Source organism: Bos mutus, chromosome 3, assembly GCF_027580195.1.
Source record: "Bos mutus isolate GX-2022 chromosome 3, NWIPB_WYAK_1.1, whole genome shotgun sequence".
Classification (NCBI taxonomy): Eukaryota; Metazoa; Chordata; class Mammalia; order Artiodactyla; family Bovidae; genus Bos; species Bos mutus.
The window spans coordinates 467,544-485,067 of NC_091619.1; the positions used below are offsets into that span (position 1 = coordinate 467,544).

General features: G+C 39.3%; 1 protein-coding gene across 2 annotated transcripts in view; it reads right to left on the reverse strand.

Moving 5' to 3' along the window:
- The window catches only part of FCRL5 (Fc receptor like 5), a 65,784-nt gene that overhangs the window by 16,703 nt on the left and 31,557 nt on the right, over positions 1 to 17,524 (reverse strand). For both annotated transcript variants that reach the window (XM_070365668.1, XM_070365659.1), the window contains 2 exons: positions 16,290 to 16,568; positions 8,725 to 9,003 (listed from right to left, as the gene is read on the reverse strand). In XM_070365668.1, the coding sequence (XP_070221769.1) occupies positions 8,725 to 9,003; positions 16,290 to 16,568 (558 nt within the window). The remainder of the gene's footprint in view (positions 1 to 8,724; positions 9,004 to 16,289; positions 16,569 to 17,524) is intronic.

A 17,524-nucleotide genomic window follows, 5' to 3' on the forward strand; every position in this document is an offset into this window, starting at 1 on the left:
CATAGAGAATAGACTTATGGACATAGGGAGAGGGGAGGAGAGGGTGAGATGAATGGAAAGAATAACATGGAAACTTATATTACCATATGTAAAATAGATAGCTAACAGGAATTTGATGTATGGCTCAGGAAACTCAAACAGGGGCTTTGCATCAACCTAGAGGGGTGGGGTGGGGAGGGAGATGGGAGGGAGATTCAACAGGGAGGGGATATATGTATACCTATGGCTGATTCATGTTGTGGTTTGACAAAAAACAACAAAATTCTGTAAAGCAATTATCCTTCAATCAATCGATAAATAAATTTTAAAAAAAAGCATGACTAACACATCATTGTAAAATAACTATACTTCAATTTAGAGAAGGAGAGATTCCCTGGTGATGACAGTGGTTGAGAATATGTCTGCTAACACTGAGGATGCGGGTTTGATCCCTGGTTGGGAAAGGTTCCACATGCCATGGGGTGAGTGAGCCCGTGCACCACAACTCCTGAAGCCTGTGTGCTCTAGAGCCTGTGCTCTGCAAAAGGACAGGTCACCACAATGAGAGCCCCCACACCGCAACTAGAGAGTATCCCCTGCTTGCTGCAACTGGAGCCCATGCACAGCAACAAAGACTCAGCACAGCCAGATATACATAAATAAACATGTAACTTTACAAAAGGATTTGCAAATATATCTGCACAAATATTTCTGTTGTAGGTTTTTTGCAATTGCTAAAAACTAGAGACAATCTAATCAACTTACTTATAAAACTTGAAAGACGCCCAAAATAAAATTTTAAGTAAAAAATGCAAGCTGCGTAACTATACATGTAGTATGATTCTACTTGTAAAATTTCTATGCCTTTATAATATATTTTAATATTTCTAGAAAAATACACCTGCAAATATTGACAGTGGTTATGTCTTGGAAGCATGTAGGTATGAAAGTGTGTCCACGCAGGTAGAAAGAGAACTTTACTTTTCATATTGTCCCTTTCGTACAATTTGATTTCTTTTTGTCATGAAGGTTCATGTATTCCTTCAAATAATAAATTATTAAAAAGTCGTGTTAAAGCATGAGATCACATCAAAGGGATGAGAGGTGTCATAATGTAGATTTACATTAAGAGTTGGATAGGCTTGTTTTTCAATGTGGCTTTACCATTGTTAACTGTGTCTGTAAGCTCATTACTTCCCCTCTCTAAACTTCAGTTTCCTCTCCTGCAAACTGAAGATAAAAAATGATCTCATTTATAACTCAGTTCTTCATCTTAAAGATTAAAGGAGATGTGTGAGGCATATTTATCCCTGGTAGTGAAAAAGGCTCAAGTGTAGAGGTTAGTTGGGAGTCAGTGAAAGAAAAACCTGGCCCAACATTTTTGGAGCAGAAAAACCTATACTTAGAATTCTTTAGTTTCCCTTTTGTATCATAGTCATAGATCAAAATGCAGTCTATGTTCTTAAAAACCTTCTTTGCATTTTTACTGAGAGTTCTTTTTTTAATCACACTCAAGAAGACTTCTTTAACTGTGCTGTTGGGAAAGTCAAGACTCCTAAACAGTAACCACAGTAAGGACCCCAGACTTCAGTTAGAGGTTCTGTGGGCAGGAAGTACGCTGGGCTGTTACCCAGCAAAGAGTAGTCCTGGAGCTCCGTTTTGGAGGCCAGGGAGAGAAGATAGTCAGTCCTTGGTTGTGATGCTGTGGGCAGGACCAACTCACTTCTGACATTGAGTGACACTGACTCACTACGCTGGACCCACAAGCCATTGTCAGCCTCACAGGAGTAGTTTCCAGAATGTTCTGTGGTCAGGGAGAGGTTGAAGGATGTTCCTCCTCCAGAGAGGCTTGAGAAGCTCCCCAGGGCGACATCCTCATGGTAAAACTGGTACCTGATGGGGGGAGAGCCTCTCTGGGTCTCACAGTGAATTTCCAGTATGTCCCCCACCACAGCCTGGACCCTGGGAGTCCTGAGGGTGAGGACAGGATGAGACACTGGAACTGAGGGAAGAAAAAGGGTTAACCATCATTTTCTATTGTATAAATGTGTTCCACCATAGAAAAGACATTTCAAACAGAAAAATATCTTTCTCAGTTTTTAATGACCTTGTGATATCACTAAGAACTGAGCTATAATTTCTTCAAATCTGAAGAAATAGTATCATTTGTGTAGTGTTATATATACATATATATATATAGTGTTATATAGTTTGGAGTACTTAATAAGTTCAGTTCAGTCTCTCAGTTGTGTCCAACCCTTTGCGACCCGTGGACTGTGGCACATCAAGCTTCCCTGTCTGTCACCAACTCCTGGAGCTTACTCAAACTCATGTCCATTGAGTCAGTGAGGCCATCCAACCATCTCATCCTGTCATCCCCTTCTCCTCCGGCCTTCAATCTTGCCCAGCATCAGGGTCTTTTCCAATGAGTCAGTTATTCATATCAGGTGGCCAAAGTATTGGAGTTTCAGCCTCAGCATCAGTCCTTCCAATGAGTATTTAGAACTGATTTCCTTTTGGACTGGTTGGCTCTCCTTGAAGTCCAAGGGATTCTCAAGAATCTTCTCCAACTCCATAGTTTAACAGCATCAATTTTTCAGTGCTCAGCTTTCTTTATAGTTCAACTCTCACATCCATACATGAGTACTGGAAACACTATAACTTTGACTAGACAGACCTTTGTTGGCAAAGTAATGTCTCTGCTTTTTAATATGCTGTCTATGTTTGCCATAGTTTTTCTTCCAAGGAGCAAGTGTCTTTTAATTTCATGGCTGCAGTCACCATCTGCAGTGATCTTGGAGCCTGAAAAAATAAAGTCTCTCACGGTTTCCATTGTTTCTGCATCTATTTGCCATGAGACCAGATGCCATAATCTTAGTTTTTTGAATGTTGAGTTTTAAGCCAGCTTTTTCACTCTCCTCTTTCACTTTCATCAAGAGGCTCTTTAGTTCCTCTTCACTTTCTGCCATAAGGGTGGGGTCATCTGCATATCTAAGGTTACTGATATTTCACACTATCATAGCAAACACCCTCTTCCAACAATACAAGAGACAACTCTATACATAGACATACCAGATGTTCAATACTGAAATCAGGTTGATTATATTCTTTGCAACCGAAGATGAAGCAGCTCTATGCAGTCAGCAGAAACAAGACCAGGAGTGGACTGTGCCTCAGATCATGAACTCCTTATTGCAAAATTCAAATTTAAATTGAAGAAAGTAAAAGAAAACCACTAGACCATTCATGTATGACCTAAATCAAATCCCTTACAATTACACAGCAGAAGTGACAAATAGATTCAAGGGATTAGATCTGATAGACAGAGTGCCTGAAGAACTATGGATGAAGGTTCATAACATTGTACAGGAGGCAGTGATCAAAATCATCCCCAAGAAAAAGAAATGAAAAAGGCAAAATGATTGTCTGAGCAGGCCTTACAAATAACTGAGAAAAGAAGAGAAGTGAAAGACAAAGGAGAAAAAAAAGATGTATCCAGCTGAATGCAGACTTCCAAAGAATAGCAGGGAGTACTTAATACACAATCTCAAAAATGTTTGAGGAATCTGAAAATAAAGATTAAATTGAAACTCAAGTATCAGAGTAGTCAAAAGAAGTAATCAGTTCAATAGAAAATGAGAAACAAGGAAGACTGTTGTTTATATAGCCAGGGATGTAATTGAGCCTTGGCTACATCAAAAATAAGACCCAAAAGAGAATAGATATTGATCAAATTATTGGCTCACTTTTATATTTATTCATCTATCAGAAATTAATTTAGCAATTAATAAGCCTTAGGAACAGGATGGTATACTGGGGATTCAATAGTAAGAAAGACACAGGCTCTCCTCTCATGAAGACTACACTCTAGATGAGATGTTAAGGAGCAGTTAAATAAAAATACAAGTATTTTTATTTTATTGATATAAAGAATAGGATGCTATGAAATGTATAGTACTGGGGCTTGATTTAGTATGGATTAGTCAAGGAATGCTTCCTCACAAAGTGACATTTGGATTAATCAGATGAAGAAGGGAATGAAGACTGCACAGGTGGGTAAACTGTATGTGCAAAGGCCCTGAGATGGTAGGAAAGTTGGAGCTTTTGTGTTATTGAAACAAGGTAACAGTAGCGCTATGGGAAGCATTTGAAGAATGCCAAGAAATAGGAGGCTGAAGAGCTAGGCAGAGCTTCACAAGCCATGGTATGGATTTTGATCCTTCTTCACAGAGCAATGGGAAATCTGTAAGTGTCTCTCTACAGAGGCATGAGATGATCAAAGCTATCTTAAAAAAAAAAAAATAAAAGACAATTCTGATCTCAGTGTGTAAAATAGATCGTAATGGCACAAAATTGGAGTGGAAATGTTATTAGAAGTGGAGTGGAGTAGTGGCATTGCAGTAATTGAAATGATGGTAGATATAACTATGATAGTAGCAGTAAAGATAGAAAAAAAGATTTGAGAAATATTTAGAAAAAATAAAAGCAACAGGACTTAATGATTAACTGGCTATGGAGAGCAAGGGAGAGAAACGTCAAGGAAGACTCTTGGATTTTTTGCTTTGCGTATCTGAATGAACAGAGTTATCTTTCACAGAAGTGGGGATAATTTGAAAGAGGACCAGGTCTGGGGGGAATTCCATGCATTTTAAAAGTGTTTCAGGTCATGAACTTTTAAGAGATATGGCATAAGCATGTACTCACCTGGGAGGTTTTGTAGTTAAAAGTTTAATAATGAGAAAATAGAAAGAGAAATTAAGGAAACAATTCCATTCACCATTGCAACGAAAAGAATAAAATACTTAGGAATATATCTACCTAAAGAAACTAAAGACCTATATATAGAAAACTATAAAACACTGGTGAAAGAAATCAAAGAGGACACTAATAGATGGAGAAATATACCATGTTCATGGATTGGAAGAATCAATATAGTGAAAATGAGTATACTACCCAAAGCAATTTATAGATTCAATGCAATCCCTATCAAGCTACCAACAGTATTCTTCACAGAGCTAGAACAAATAATTTCACAATTTGTATGGAAATACAGAAAACCTTGAATAGCCAAAGCAATCTTGAGAAAGAAGAATGGAACTGGAGGAATCAACTTGCCTGACTTCAGGCTCTACTATAAAGCCACAGTCATCAAGACAGTATGGTACTGGCACAAAGACAGAAATATAGATCAATGGAACAAAATAGAAGGCCCAGAGATAAATCCACGCACATATGGACACCTTATCTTTGACAAAGGAGGCAAGAATATACAATGGATTAAAGACAATCTCTTTAACAAGTGCTGCTGGGAAAACTGGTCAACCACTTGTAAAAGAATGAAACTAGAACACTTTCTGACACCATACACAAAAATAAACTCAAAATGGATTAAAGATCTAAATGTAAGACCAGAAACTATAAAACTCCTAGAGAAGAACATAGGCAAAACACTCTCCGACATACATCACAGCAGGATCCTCTATGATCCACCTCCCAGAATATTGGAAATAAAAGCAAAAATAAACAAATGGGACCTAATTAAACTTAAAAGCTTCTGCACAACAAAGGAAACTATTAGCAAGGTGAAAAGACAGCCTTCAGAATGGGAGAAAATAATAGCAAATGAAGCAACAGACAAACAACTAATCTCAAAAATATACAAGCAACTCCTACAGCTCAATTCCAGAAAAATAAACGACCCGATCAAAAAATGGGCCAAAGAACTAAATAGACATTTCTCCAAAGAAGACATACAGATGGCTAACAAACACATGAAAAGATGCTCAACATCACTCATTATCACAGAAATGCAAATCAAAACCACTATGAGGTACCATTTCACGCCAGTCAGAATGGCTGTGATCCAAAAGTCTACAAGCAATAAATGCTGGAGAGGGTGTGGAGAAAAGGGAACCCTCTTACACTGTTGGTGGGAATGCAAACTAGTACAGCCACTATGGAGAACAGTGTGGAGATTCCTTGAAAAGCTGGAAATAGAACTGCCTTATGACCTAGCAATCCCACTGCTGGGCATACACACTGAGGAAACCAGAATTGAAAGAGACATGTGTACCCCAATGTTCATCGCAGCACTGTTTATAATAGCCAGGACATGGAAGCAACCTAGATGTCCATCAGCAGATGAATGGATAAGAAAGCTGTGGTACATATACACAATGGAGTATTACTCAGCCATTAAAAAGAATATATTTGAATCAGTTCTAATGAGGTGGATGACACTGGAGCCTATTATACACAGTGAAGCAAGCCAGAAAGAAAAACACCAATACAGTATACTAACGCATATATATGGAATTTAGAAAGATGGTAACAATAACCCTGTATACGAGACAGCAAAAGAGACACTGATATATAGAACAGTCTTTTGGACTCTGTGGGAGAGGGAGAGGGTGGGGTGATTTGGGAGAATGGCATTGGAATATGTATAATATCATATATGAAACGAGTCACCAGTCCAGGTTCGATGCACAAAACTGGATGCTTGGGGCTGTTGCACTGGGACGACCCAGAGGGATGGTATGGGGAGGGAGGAGGGAGGAGGGTTCAGGATGGGGAACACATGTATACCTGTGGCAGATTCATCTTGATATATGGCAAAACCAATACAGTATTGTAAAGTTAAATAAAATTAAATAAAAAAAAATACACCGTGAAACAAAATAAGACAATGCATTCAAAAATAGCTTGTATGAAAGTTACAGCAAAATCTTCCTCTGGCAGAACGGAATCTACCTACCAGGTTCAGGAACATAACGTTTGTTTATGCCATTACTGAAAAATGGGGAGCTGTTTGCTAAGATGGGAGCCTGGAGCCTGGGTCACTCTGGTGACTCACATAGAAAATTCTTTCCTCTGTTGTACAGCAGAAACTAATCCAACATTGGAAAGCAATTATATTCCAATTTTTTAAAAAAAGAAAAGAATCACTTATATAGATGACATCCCCAGGATCATCCAGAGAAAGAACATATTAATATATAAGACAAGAGGATACATGCCGGACAAAATTCTGGAACACACCAATGCTTAGTTCATCTATAAGGTGAGGAGCTAGTAAAGGAGACTGAGAGGGAATGGCAGAGAGAGATGATCCAGGAGACAGTGAAATCATTGAAGACAAGGAAGGGATGGCTTCCAGAAGAATAAAAAGATAAACAACATAGACTGTTTCTGAGAGATCAAGTAAGGTGAGGATTGGAAAATGGCCATTGGATTTAAAGCCATGGAAGTCATTAGTGACCTTTGTAAGAATAATTTTGGTATAAAGTTCAGAAGAAACCAAGGCTTAATCTTAGTGGATAATAAGGAAATGGAGGCAACCTGTGCAACTGACTCTTCTTTTGGAAATTTAGTCATAAGAGAACAGTGGCTGGAGGGATGTGTACTTGGTTGCTCAGTCGTGTCCAGCTTATGGTCCCATGGACTGTAGCTTGCCAGGCTCTTCTGTACATAGAATTTCCCAGGCAAGAATGCTGGAATGGGTTGCCATTTCCTACTATAGAGGATCTTCCCTACCCAGGGACCAAACTCACCTCTTTTGTGTCTCTTGCATTAGCAGGTAGATTCTTTACTACCTGGGAAGCCCAACTGGAGGCATAAATGAGATCAAATGGGTTTTTTTCCCCCCTTAGACATGGGGGAGATATAGCATGTTAAACTCAATAGGAAGGATCCTATAGAGCAGGTGTTAAGGGACATAAGAGAGAAAGTTGTTCAAAATGTCTGAGAATGCAAGCAAGGATGGAATCTATTATAGAAATGAGATGGTGATTTTCACCTTTTATAGGAAGCAGTCTTCTATTCTGTACCTTAGGAAGAGGAAGGATAAGTTACTGGATGGATACAAAGACAAACAGGAGCCAAGGATGTGATTGTCTGGGAGGAAGTAAAGGTGCTAATGAACTGGGAGTTCTGTTGAGGTCTGAGGACAACAGTGATTAGAGGAGTTGAAGAAACAAGCAGAAGGATAGAAGGCTGTGGTCAGGTAAGTGGAGTAGTGTGTGTACGGGGGAGTGCATGAGAGTTGTGGAAAAGATGACAAGCCATGGTGTTGAGTGGGTCATCCATGTGGGGTTACAGTCATAGAAAGATGACAGAGTGTAGAGTGGAAGACTATGAGAGTGGTGTCAAGCTTGCACTGGAAGTGGGCATGACTAGGAGGCCACCCCATAATGGCCAGGTGGGAGAGAGTGCTACTGTTGAATGACAAGTAAAAGAGAATTCAGGAGAATGATGTTGAGAAGCCTTTTAGCAGGAGTTCAGGGTGAGGATCTGAGCTGCCCTGGGACAGTGGCAGGAGAGGCTAGAGCAAAATTTATGAGGCCGTGAAAGAATGAGTTGGTCTTTTTATTGATTGACAGATAGAGGAAAGCACAACTAAATCTCTTCTGAGACAAGCTGAACTTTATAATTTCTTTTAAACTTTTTTTTGCTGATCATTGTTGGCCAGGATGCAACTTGCATTTGAAAAGCCTTTATTCCTACATTAGGATACTTTGGGTCACAATGGCTGCAGTGTTGCTACCAGGAGAGGCAAAGCAAGCAAAACGAAGGCTCAAGTTCCTAAAAATGTAGAATATAGAACTCTCAGATGGAGGCTGTGTAGACAGCAGGCTAGCAATGATGTCCCACAGCAAGTGTCCCTGGGGTAACTCCAATCTCGGCTACTGGGAAAGGTGGGGGAGACGGTCAGTCTCTGGTTGTGCTGTAGTTGGGTCCACTTACCTCTGACACTGAGTGACACTGTGTAACTGCGCTGGACTCCCTGGCCATTGTTGGCCTCACAGAAGTAGTTCCCAGAATGCTCTGTCTTCAGAATGAGGTTGAAGGAAGCACCCCCTCCAGAGGCACTTGAGCTGCTCCCGAGGGTGACATCCTCATGATAAAACTGGTACAGGATCGGGGGAGAGCCTCTCTGGACCTCACAGTGAAGCTCTACCATGTCCCCTACCACAGCCTGGTCCCTGGGAGGCCTGAGTGTGAGAACAGGGCGAGATACTGGAACTGAAAGCAAAAACGAGTTAGTTGATATCAGTATCTTTTCCCATTTCCTCTATTTTTGTTTTCCAGAGGTTACCTCTGCTGATAATTTGGTGACACTTTCTAGATCTTTTCTACGTGTAAGAACACTCAGCCTTATCAACACAAATAAATGCATAAAAAACCCACATATATGCATGGGAGCACAAGACACGTACTGGTCTACAAGCTGATTTTCCCAATTAGCAAAATATCATGACCATCATTCTATGTTATTACTTAAGGATCTATCTCACTTGCTTAAAAAATAAATTTTATTGAGGTATAATTTACACGCATAAAAAGCAACTCTTTTAAATTTAAAATTTGATATTTTAGGGTAAATATTGCTTGGTTATTTTTAACAACCACAAAGCATCCCACAGTATGAATTTACTGTAACACACTTAAGCAATCCCCCTTTATGGAACTTTAGGTTGCTATCTTTTTCTAATTTTGAATAAGGCTCCATACACAATTCTGTATATATATCATTGTGCTTTGTCAATACATTTCTTAGGATAAATTCTTACAAGTGGGATTTCTGGAACTGTGATATAAGTATTCAAATAATGATATATAATGCTACATTGTTCTTCAAAAAGTTTCAACCAATTTGCACTTACATTCATGGTTTATAAGAGTCTCCTTCCCCCACTCTCTGATCAATTATAGTCACATAAACACACAGACTTATTTTCCTTATTATGTCTCTTTTCCTAATCTTAAACTTTACAGTTGTTTGTCTGAAGAATTTACTTATTCTATCCTATGGGAACCTTACACTTTACTGATTTTTTATGGACTACTAGTGAATTATAATCCATTAATTGATGAGTTGCAGTCTGTAAAAGTATTCAATTATTTGCAGAATGAAAACTTTTGAATCTGTCATTAATTTTTCTAAATTACCAAATGAATTTTTGTCCTCCATTATGAAATAGGAATAAAATTGGTTTTTTTATTTCCTCAATTCCCTCTGACTGATTTTTCTTTGTTACATGTATTTTTAACTGTTTTCAGTTCAGTTAAGTTCAGTCGCTCAGTTGTGTCCAATTCTTTGTGACCCTATGGACTGCAGCACACCAGGCTTCCCTGTCCATCACCGACTCCTGGAACTTGCTCAAACTCATGTCCACCAAATCACTGATGCCATCCAACCATCCCATTCCCTGTTGTCCCCTTCTCCTCCTGCCTTCAATCTTTCCCAGCATCAGGGTCTTTTCCAATGAAGTCAGTTCTTCATATCAGGTGGCCAAAGTACTAGAGTTTCAGCTTCAGCATCAGTCCTTCCAATGAATATTCAGGACTAATTTCCTTTAGTATGGACTGGTTGGATCTCCTTGCAGTCCAAGGGACTCTCAAGAGTTTTCTCCAACATCACAGTTCAAAAGCATCACTTCTTTGGTGCTCAGCTTTCAGTATGGTCAACTCTCACATTCATACACAACTACTGGAAAAAACAGCTTTGACTAGATGGACCTTTGTTGCCTTTTACTGTTTTAACATTTATAATAGTTGCTTTCTATTCTGTAGCCATAACTCTTATATTGCCTAGCCTTTGTTTTTTGTCTTAATCAGTGATTTTCAACCCTATTTGTACAATATTTTCAACTGAGGATGTGTTAAAAAAAAAAAAAAAAAAAAAAGGATTATGAGTCCTCATCTGAAAGATTCTGAAGTAAACTGGTCTGGAGAGAGCTTAATAAAATATCTTTTTCAATATTCCTAGGTGACTCTTTTTTTATTTAATTTTTAATTGGAGGATAATCACTTTATAATATTGTGATGGTTCTTCCATACATCAACATCAGTCTAATATGGAGCCAAGGCTGAGACCTACTGATGTGAATAGATTCAGTATTCACTTTTCATATCACAGTTTCTTCATTTTGAGTCTTTTATATTAATTTTTATCTCTGCTAGGCTAGAATTTGTCATCAAATAATTTTTCAAGAGGGGTTAATGGGTACTAAGTTCTTTGAATCCTTGCACATTTGAAAATGTCTTTTTGATTTGATATCAGTTCAGTTCAGTTCAGTCACTCAGTCGTGTTCGACTTTTTGCGACCCCATGAACTGCAGCATGCCAGGCCTCCCTGTCCATCACCAAATCCCACAGTCCACCCAAACGCATGTCCATTGTGTCGGTGATGCCATCCAACCATCTCATCCTCTGTCATCCCCTTCTCCTCCTGCCCTCAATCTTTCCAGCATCGTGGTCTTTTCAAATGAGTCAGCTCTTTGCATCAGGTGGCCAAAGTATTGGAGTTTCAGCTTCAAAATCAGTCCTACCAATGAACACCCAGGACTGATCTCCTTTAAGATGGACTGATTGGATCTCCTTGCAGTCCAAGGGGCTCTCAAGAGTCTTCTCCAACACCACAGTTGAACCACTGTTTTGAACCACAGTTCAAAAGCATCATTTCTTCTGCATTCAGCTTTTTTATAGTCCAACTCTCACATCCATACATGACCACTGGAAAAACCATAGCCTTGAATAGACGGACCTTTGTTGACAAAATAATGTCTCTGCTTTTTAATATGCTGTCTAGGTTGGTCATAACTTTCCTTCCGAGGAGTAAGCATCTTTTAATTTCATGGCTGCAGTCACCATCTGCAGTGATTTTGGAGCCCAGAAAAATAAAGTCTCTCACTGTTTCCACTGTTTCTCCATCCATTTGCCATGAAGTGATGGGACCGGATGCCATGATCTTTGTTTTCTGAATGTTGAGGTTTGTTGTTGTTGTTGTTGTTTTTTAATTTAATTTATTTATTTATTTTACTTTACAATATTGTATTGGTTTTGCCATACATTGACTTGAATCTGCCATGAGTGTACATGTGTTCCCCATCCTGAACCCCCCTCCCACCTCTCTCCCCATCCCATCCCTCTGGGTCATCCCAGTGCACCAGCCCTGAGCACCCTATATCATGCATCAAACCTGGACTGGCGATTTATTTCACATATGATATTTTACATGTTTCAATGCCATTCTCCCATATCTTCCCACCCTTGCCCTGAGTTTTAAGCCAACTTTTTCACTTTCCTCTTTCACTTTCAAGAGGCTCTTTAGTTCTTCAGTTTCTGCCATAAGAGTGGTGTCATCTGTATATCTGAGGTTATTGATAAAACTCTCAATTCTCATTTCTCCTCTGAAACTGCCAGTCTGAACATTGCTTCTCTCTTTTAGTATTGACTTCTATGTAAAATCTAAGACAACTTAATATTTTTTCTTTCTGAGATGACTGGGTTGTGATTTTTTTGCCATGATCATACACACACACACACACACACACTCGTGCATGTGCACGTGGATATTTTTAGCCTTGAAAATCAATAACCTCATCAAGATATGTCTTTTAATCTACATACTCAAGTTTTCTTCAAGTCAAGAAATTTTTAAGTAAATCTTTGAGTTTTGTTTCTCTCTTTAGACACTTAATTATTGACACTTGTGGTCTTCATTATCTGATCTCCATATTTTAATTTCTTTTTCCTTTTTCTGTGTCTTTCTACCTTGGGTTCCATATTATTTTCTCATACCAACTCCATTCAGTTAACAGATTTCAGAAGTATGCATTTCCGTCAAATTTGGATTTTATTTCTAAAATAGCTTTATTGTTTTCTTTGGTTTCTCTCCTGACCTATATATATATATATATATATATGTATATATATGTATATATATATGTATATATATATATGTATATATGTATATATATATATATATATATATATATATATATATATATATACACACACACATACATACTTGTTTTTCTTTTCTGTTATCTTATCATCTCTTCTTTAACCTCATTAATTTCCCCATTGTACTTTTCTCCCCCTGGAGTCCATAAGTCTTTATGGACATAAGTCTTTTCTTTAATTGTATTAAGAATATCCAGAAAACTTTTTTGTTTCCTAAAGCAATTCTTCTTCTTAAAGTTATTAGGAATTTTGTGCTTTTTCTCTCCCTTTTATAGTTTTAAATGCATCGAAGCAAAAATTCCCATATTAGACTTCTTTTGTTTATGGCTTATACTTCAATGAATAAAGTTATATTCAGGCTCTTGTATTTGCTTGAGAATGCTCTGTGTATGTGTGTGTGTTGATAGATTCAAAATGGGCATATCTTATCAGTTTATATTCCCACGAAATTTCCATGTCTTCTCTTTGGGGTATATTCCCTCAAAAAGAAAAAAAAACACACACACAAAACAAATTATTTTGTCAGAGAGTCTGCATGGCTCAGTGTGAAGCTGCTCAATTTGTGTGTTAATTTAAGGCTCATTTATTTCTGTTCAGTTGGTATAAGCAGATGCGAAGACCAGTATTCTCTCCCTAGTCTTTTCTTCCTCATCTCACCTGAAAGACTTTTTGTCCAAGGAATTACAAATGCTCACTGAAGACCTACTTTGTGCCAGACACCGAGTAGGTACAGGGATGCAGAGCAGACCAAAACTAAAAAGGTTCCATTTTCATGAAGCTTATACTCTGGTATTCAGAAAGATACACATGAAACAAGAAATAAAACGGTTTTAGATAACATTAAATTTGAGAAGAAAATAAAACATGGTCATGAGAAAGAGGATGTCTTTAGGACTTGGGACTTTCCTTGATAGCTCAGCTTCAGGCTTTAGAGTTTGAATCTCAGAGCATTTACATTTCATAAGTAATCTCTTTACTCAACAATTTATATAGGGGCAGTGTCTTCCTTTGGTCAGTTTTGGTCCATGTTTTACTATGATCTGAAACAAGAACTGTCAAGGAGCAAGAGATCTTTCAGACTGATCACTTTCAAGATAGGACCATAGTAATAAGGACTCCAGATGGACTCATGGGTTCCTAACAGGAACCCACAGACCATAACAGGAACTTGCCTAATTTAAAGTCTGACCAGACCACACTTGTAGTTACCATCATATTCTGACTAATTCCTGTTTCTCAAACCCTAAAAGTGATTCCCCTAACTCCTCCCCACCACCTTGAAGGATGATGAGACTCTGTCAAAGTGATGCTCTCCTTTGCTTTTCCAGGTAAAAAAAAAGGGACACCCACCTTATTTCTTCCAGAGAATCATGAATTCATTACCTTTGGGTTCTTATTCCAACTCAAATCACAGAATGCTGGGGCTTTAAGGAACACTAATTACTGTCTTACCTAACTTTCAAGAGAAAGTTAAACAGTAAGACAAAGAAAATTTTAAAATTTTGCCTAAATTTTGAACTAGCTATTTTCACAACTAGAGCTAGAATTCGGGTATTCTTATCCAAACTGATATCACACAACTCAAGCAAGATGTTTTACATGTACACTGCTCTTTCTAGGAAAACTCAGAGGCCCTGCTGTGTATATCATTCCTAGAAAAACTATTTTCTTCAATGTAGTTCATTATATGTCATGCTGTCCCAATTGACCCTGCTCCCTCTGCTACCACTTGTTGAACTGGAGGTGGGCAGTTGGTTTAAGAAAATTTCATGTGTAGACTTGCCTGTGGCTTATGAGGTGTCTTAGAGCTAGGCTGCTTGGCTAATTAGACTTGTTAGAAGCACTGCTTTGGTAGCAAACCATACAGCATTGGCAGCTGGGGCAGACGTTAAAATACAGAGCAGGATATCCTATCGCAAAGTCTAAGACAGTCACTGATGAAATTTTCAGGAGGTTTGAGGCAAGATAAGTTCATAAGGTAGAGTCTTAAGAATAAGAGTGAAAGCACTTAGGAGCAATACGAAAAATAGGGCAGAAGGACAGAGAAAGGAAACAGATGGCAGGGCTAGGAGTAGATAATAATGAAAGGATCTAGCTCATCAAGCATCAATATAACCTGTTTTTGAGAAATAAGTTGAATTCTGAGAAATCTCTCAGTTCTTATTCCATGAATCTAGATATGTTGTCTTCCTTTTTTTTTATTCCCTGGATTTACTTAGCAAACCCTCACCCCCCAGAGACATCAAGGTCTTTTTATTTCTTATCTAAAATGATCTGATACATCTGACTCAAGATTTCTCTGTCTTTCTTTCTGCTTTTATGAAAAGAAAACTGAACTTTCACTCTCTTCTACACGAAGATTCCAAAAGTAAACGGAAGCAATTTTGATCCTAAAATGACACTTTTTCACGGTTCTATAGGCAACCATGAACTGTACACTGATAATTCATATACATGTACAAATATATGTCATACTGCAACAAAACTGTTGAAAACATAATACAAAGAAATGACACTTGTGTTATTACTGAGTTAAGTCAAAATATCCCAGAAACCCCAGAAAAACCAGTGAGTTGGCTTCTAGGAGGCCATTTCTTCTCTTCCTTTCACTTTCAGCCCTCTTTAAACCTACTGTAAGAGTCTGAACTGGAGAAGGCAATGGCACCCCACTCCAGTACTCTTGCCTGGAAAATCCCATGGATGGAGGAGCCTGGTAGGCTGTAGTCCATGGGGTCGCTAAGAGTCGGACATGACTGAGCGACTTCACTTTCACTTTTCACTTTCATGCATTGGAGAAGGAAATGGCAACCCACTCCAGCCTGGAGAATCCCATGGATGGGGAAGCCTGGTGGGCTGCCATCTATGAGGTCACACAGAGTCAGACACCATTGAAGCGACTTAGCAGCAGCAGCAGCAGCAAGAGTCTGAACTGCTGCAGAAGCTTTTGGAGAAAGTAAGCTCTTGCCCACTATATGTCCATATGCCTGAGCTTGTAGCTAAATTAATATGTAGGTATTAGTGGGGAGATATGAGATGCTTCTGTGCATCCAGTTAAGAGAAATTGGTTTGGAGACTGAACATGCAGGGCCTGAAAAAATAATTTGGGAACATAAAAGTGTTAGTCTCTCAGTCATGTCCAACTCTTTGTGATCCCATGGCCTGTAACCAGCCAGGCTCCTCTGTCCATGGAATTTTCCAGGCAAGAATACTGGAGTAGGTTGCCATTTCCTACTCCAGGGTATCTTCCTGACCCAGGGCTGAAAACTGGGTCTTCTGCACTATAGGCATATTCTTTACCATCTGAGCCACCAGGGACTTTTGGGAAAATAAATTCATTTGGTAAAAGTGGGGGAAGGTGTTGAGCTATCTTAGGGGCCTAGTTGAGTGAGGGCTGAATGAGGACTGAAGCCCACAGACAGATGGTTCTTTGAGAAGGGAAACAAGATGACCATTAGGTTGATGGTGTAGGAAACAGGGAGATCCATGAAAATCTCTGAAAGGAGTTGGCATGACAAGGATCTGGGTCAGGGATGGGTCACTAGCAGGAATCCAGAACTTACCAATGACAGAGAGGTTAATGGTCTCACTGCTCTGAGGGCCAAAGCCATTGTCAGCTGTGCAGTAGTAGTTCCCAGAATGCTCTGCAGTCACAGAGAAGCTATAGGACCTTGTTCTCCATGAAGTAGCTTCTATTCTTGTGAGCAACACATCTTCATGAAAAAACTGGTACCAGATGGGCGAAGACCCTCTCTGAACTTCACACTGAAGTCTCACCTCATTTCCCACAAGAGTCCAGGTTCCAGGAGGGCTGAGGGTGAGGACAGGTTGAGACACGGGCACTGAGGGAGAGAAAAACTTAGTCGACAGTTGCTTCTGCCACTGCCTGGAACTGTTAATCAGTGACTAGTGAAATATCCAGTCTTATGTCCACCGGCCCTCAGGACAGCATGAATCACACTGCCCCCTAAAATTGGGCTTGGAGTTAGGCCACACATAGATGGCAAAAAAAAAAAAAAAAAAACCCGAGATTCAAGGCTCAACAGAAACCATTTTAACTTCATACTGAGCTGACAGTCACTTTCATGGACTTTGGGACCTTAAGCCAAGCAAGCAGAGGTGAATTCTTGACTCAGAATGGATGCCCCTTGCCCTGCTTCCAGCCCCTCCCCTCTGTGTCCTCTCACACTGCTGCCTAAACAACTCTAAAAGTGCTTACTCAAGAAGGACATCTTTGGTATAACTATGATCCTGCTCCCTGTCTTTGTATCTTTTATGGTTGTGTATCTGTAAATGATCAGTGCTTGTGTGCTCAGTTGCTCAGTCATGTCCAACTCTTTGTGACCACATGGACTGCAGCCTACCAGGCTCCTCTGTCCATGGAATATTTTCAAGCAAGAATACTGGAGAGGGTTACCATTTCCTACTCCAGACTATCTTTCCAACCCAGGAATCAAAACAGCATCTCCTGTATCTCTTGCTTGGGCAGGCAGATTCTTTACCACTGAACCATCTAGGAGTATCTGATAGGAAAGGGACAAGTGACAACTCAATGACCATGGGAACTGATTTTGTAGCTATGGGGAACAATGTAGTTAATGAAAATCAGAAATCTGTGGATTAGCAGGACAAGAGGACAGAAAAAGAGAAACACTGGGGCTCCTCAGAGTTGGGGTCCAGGAGAGAGCTGCTCTGCAGGAAGCTAGGGGTGTGATAACATCTGAGTTGCTCATAGTACAAGGCTCAAAAGCAACAGACAGCTGTCTCAAGAGAACCTGGGTATTGAGAATGACATAAG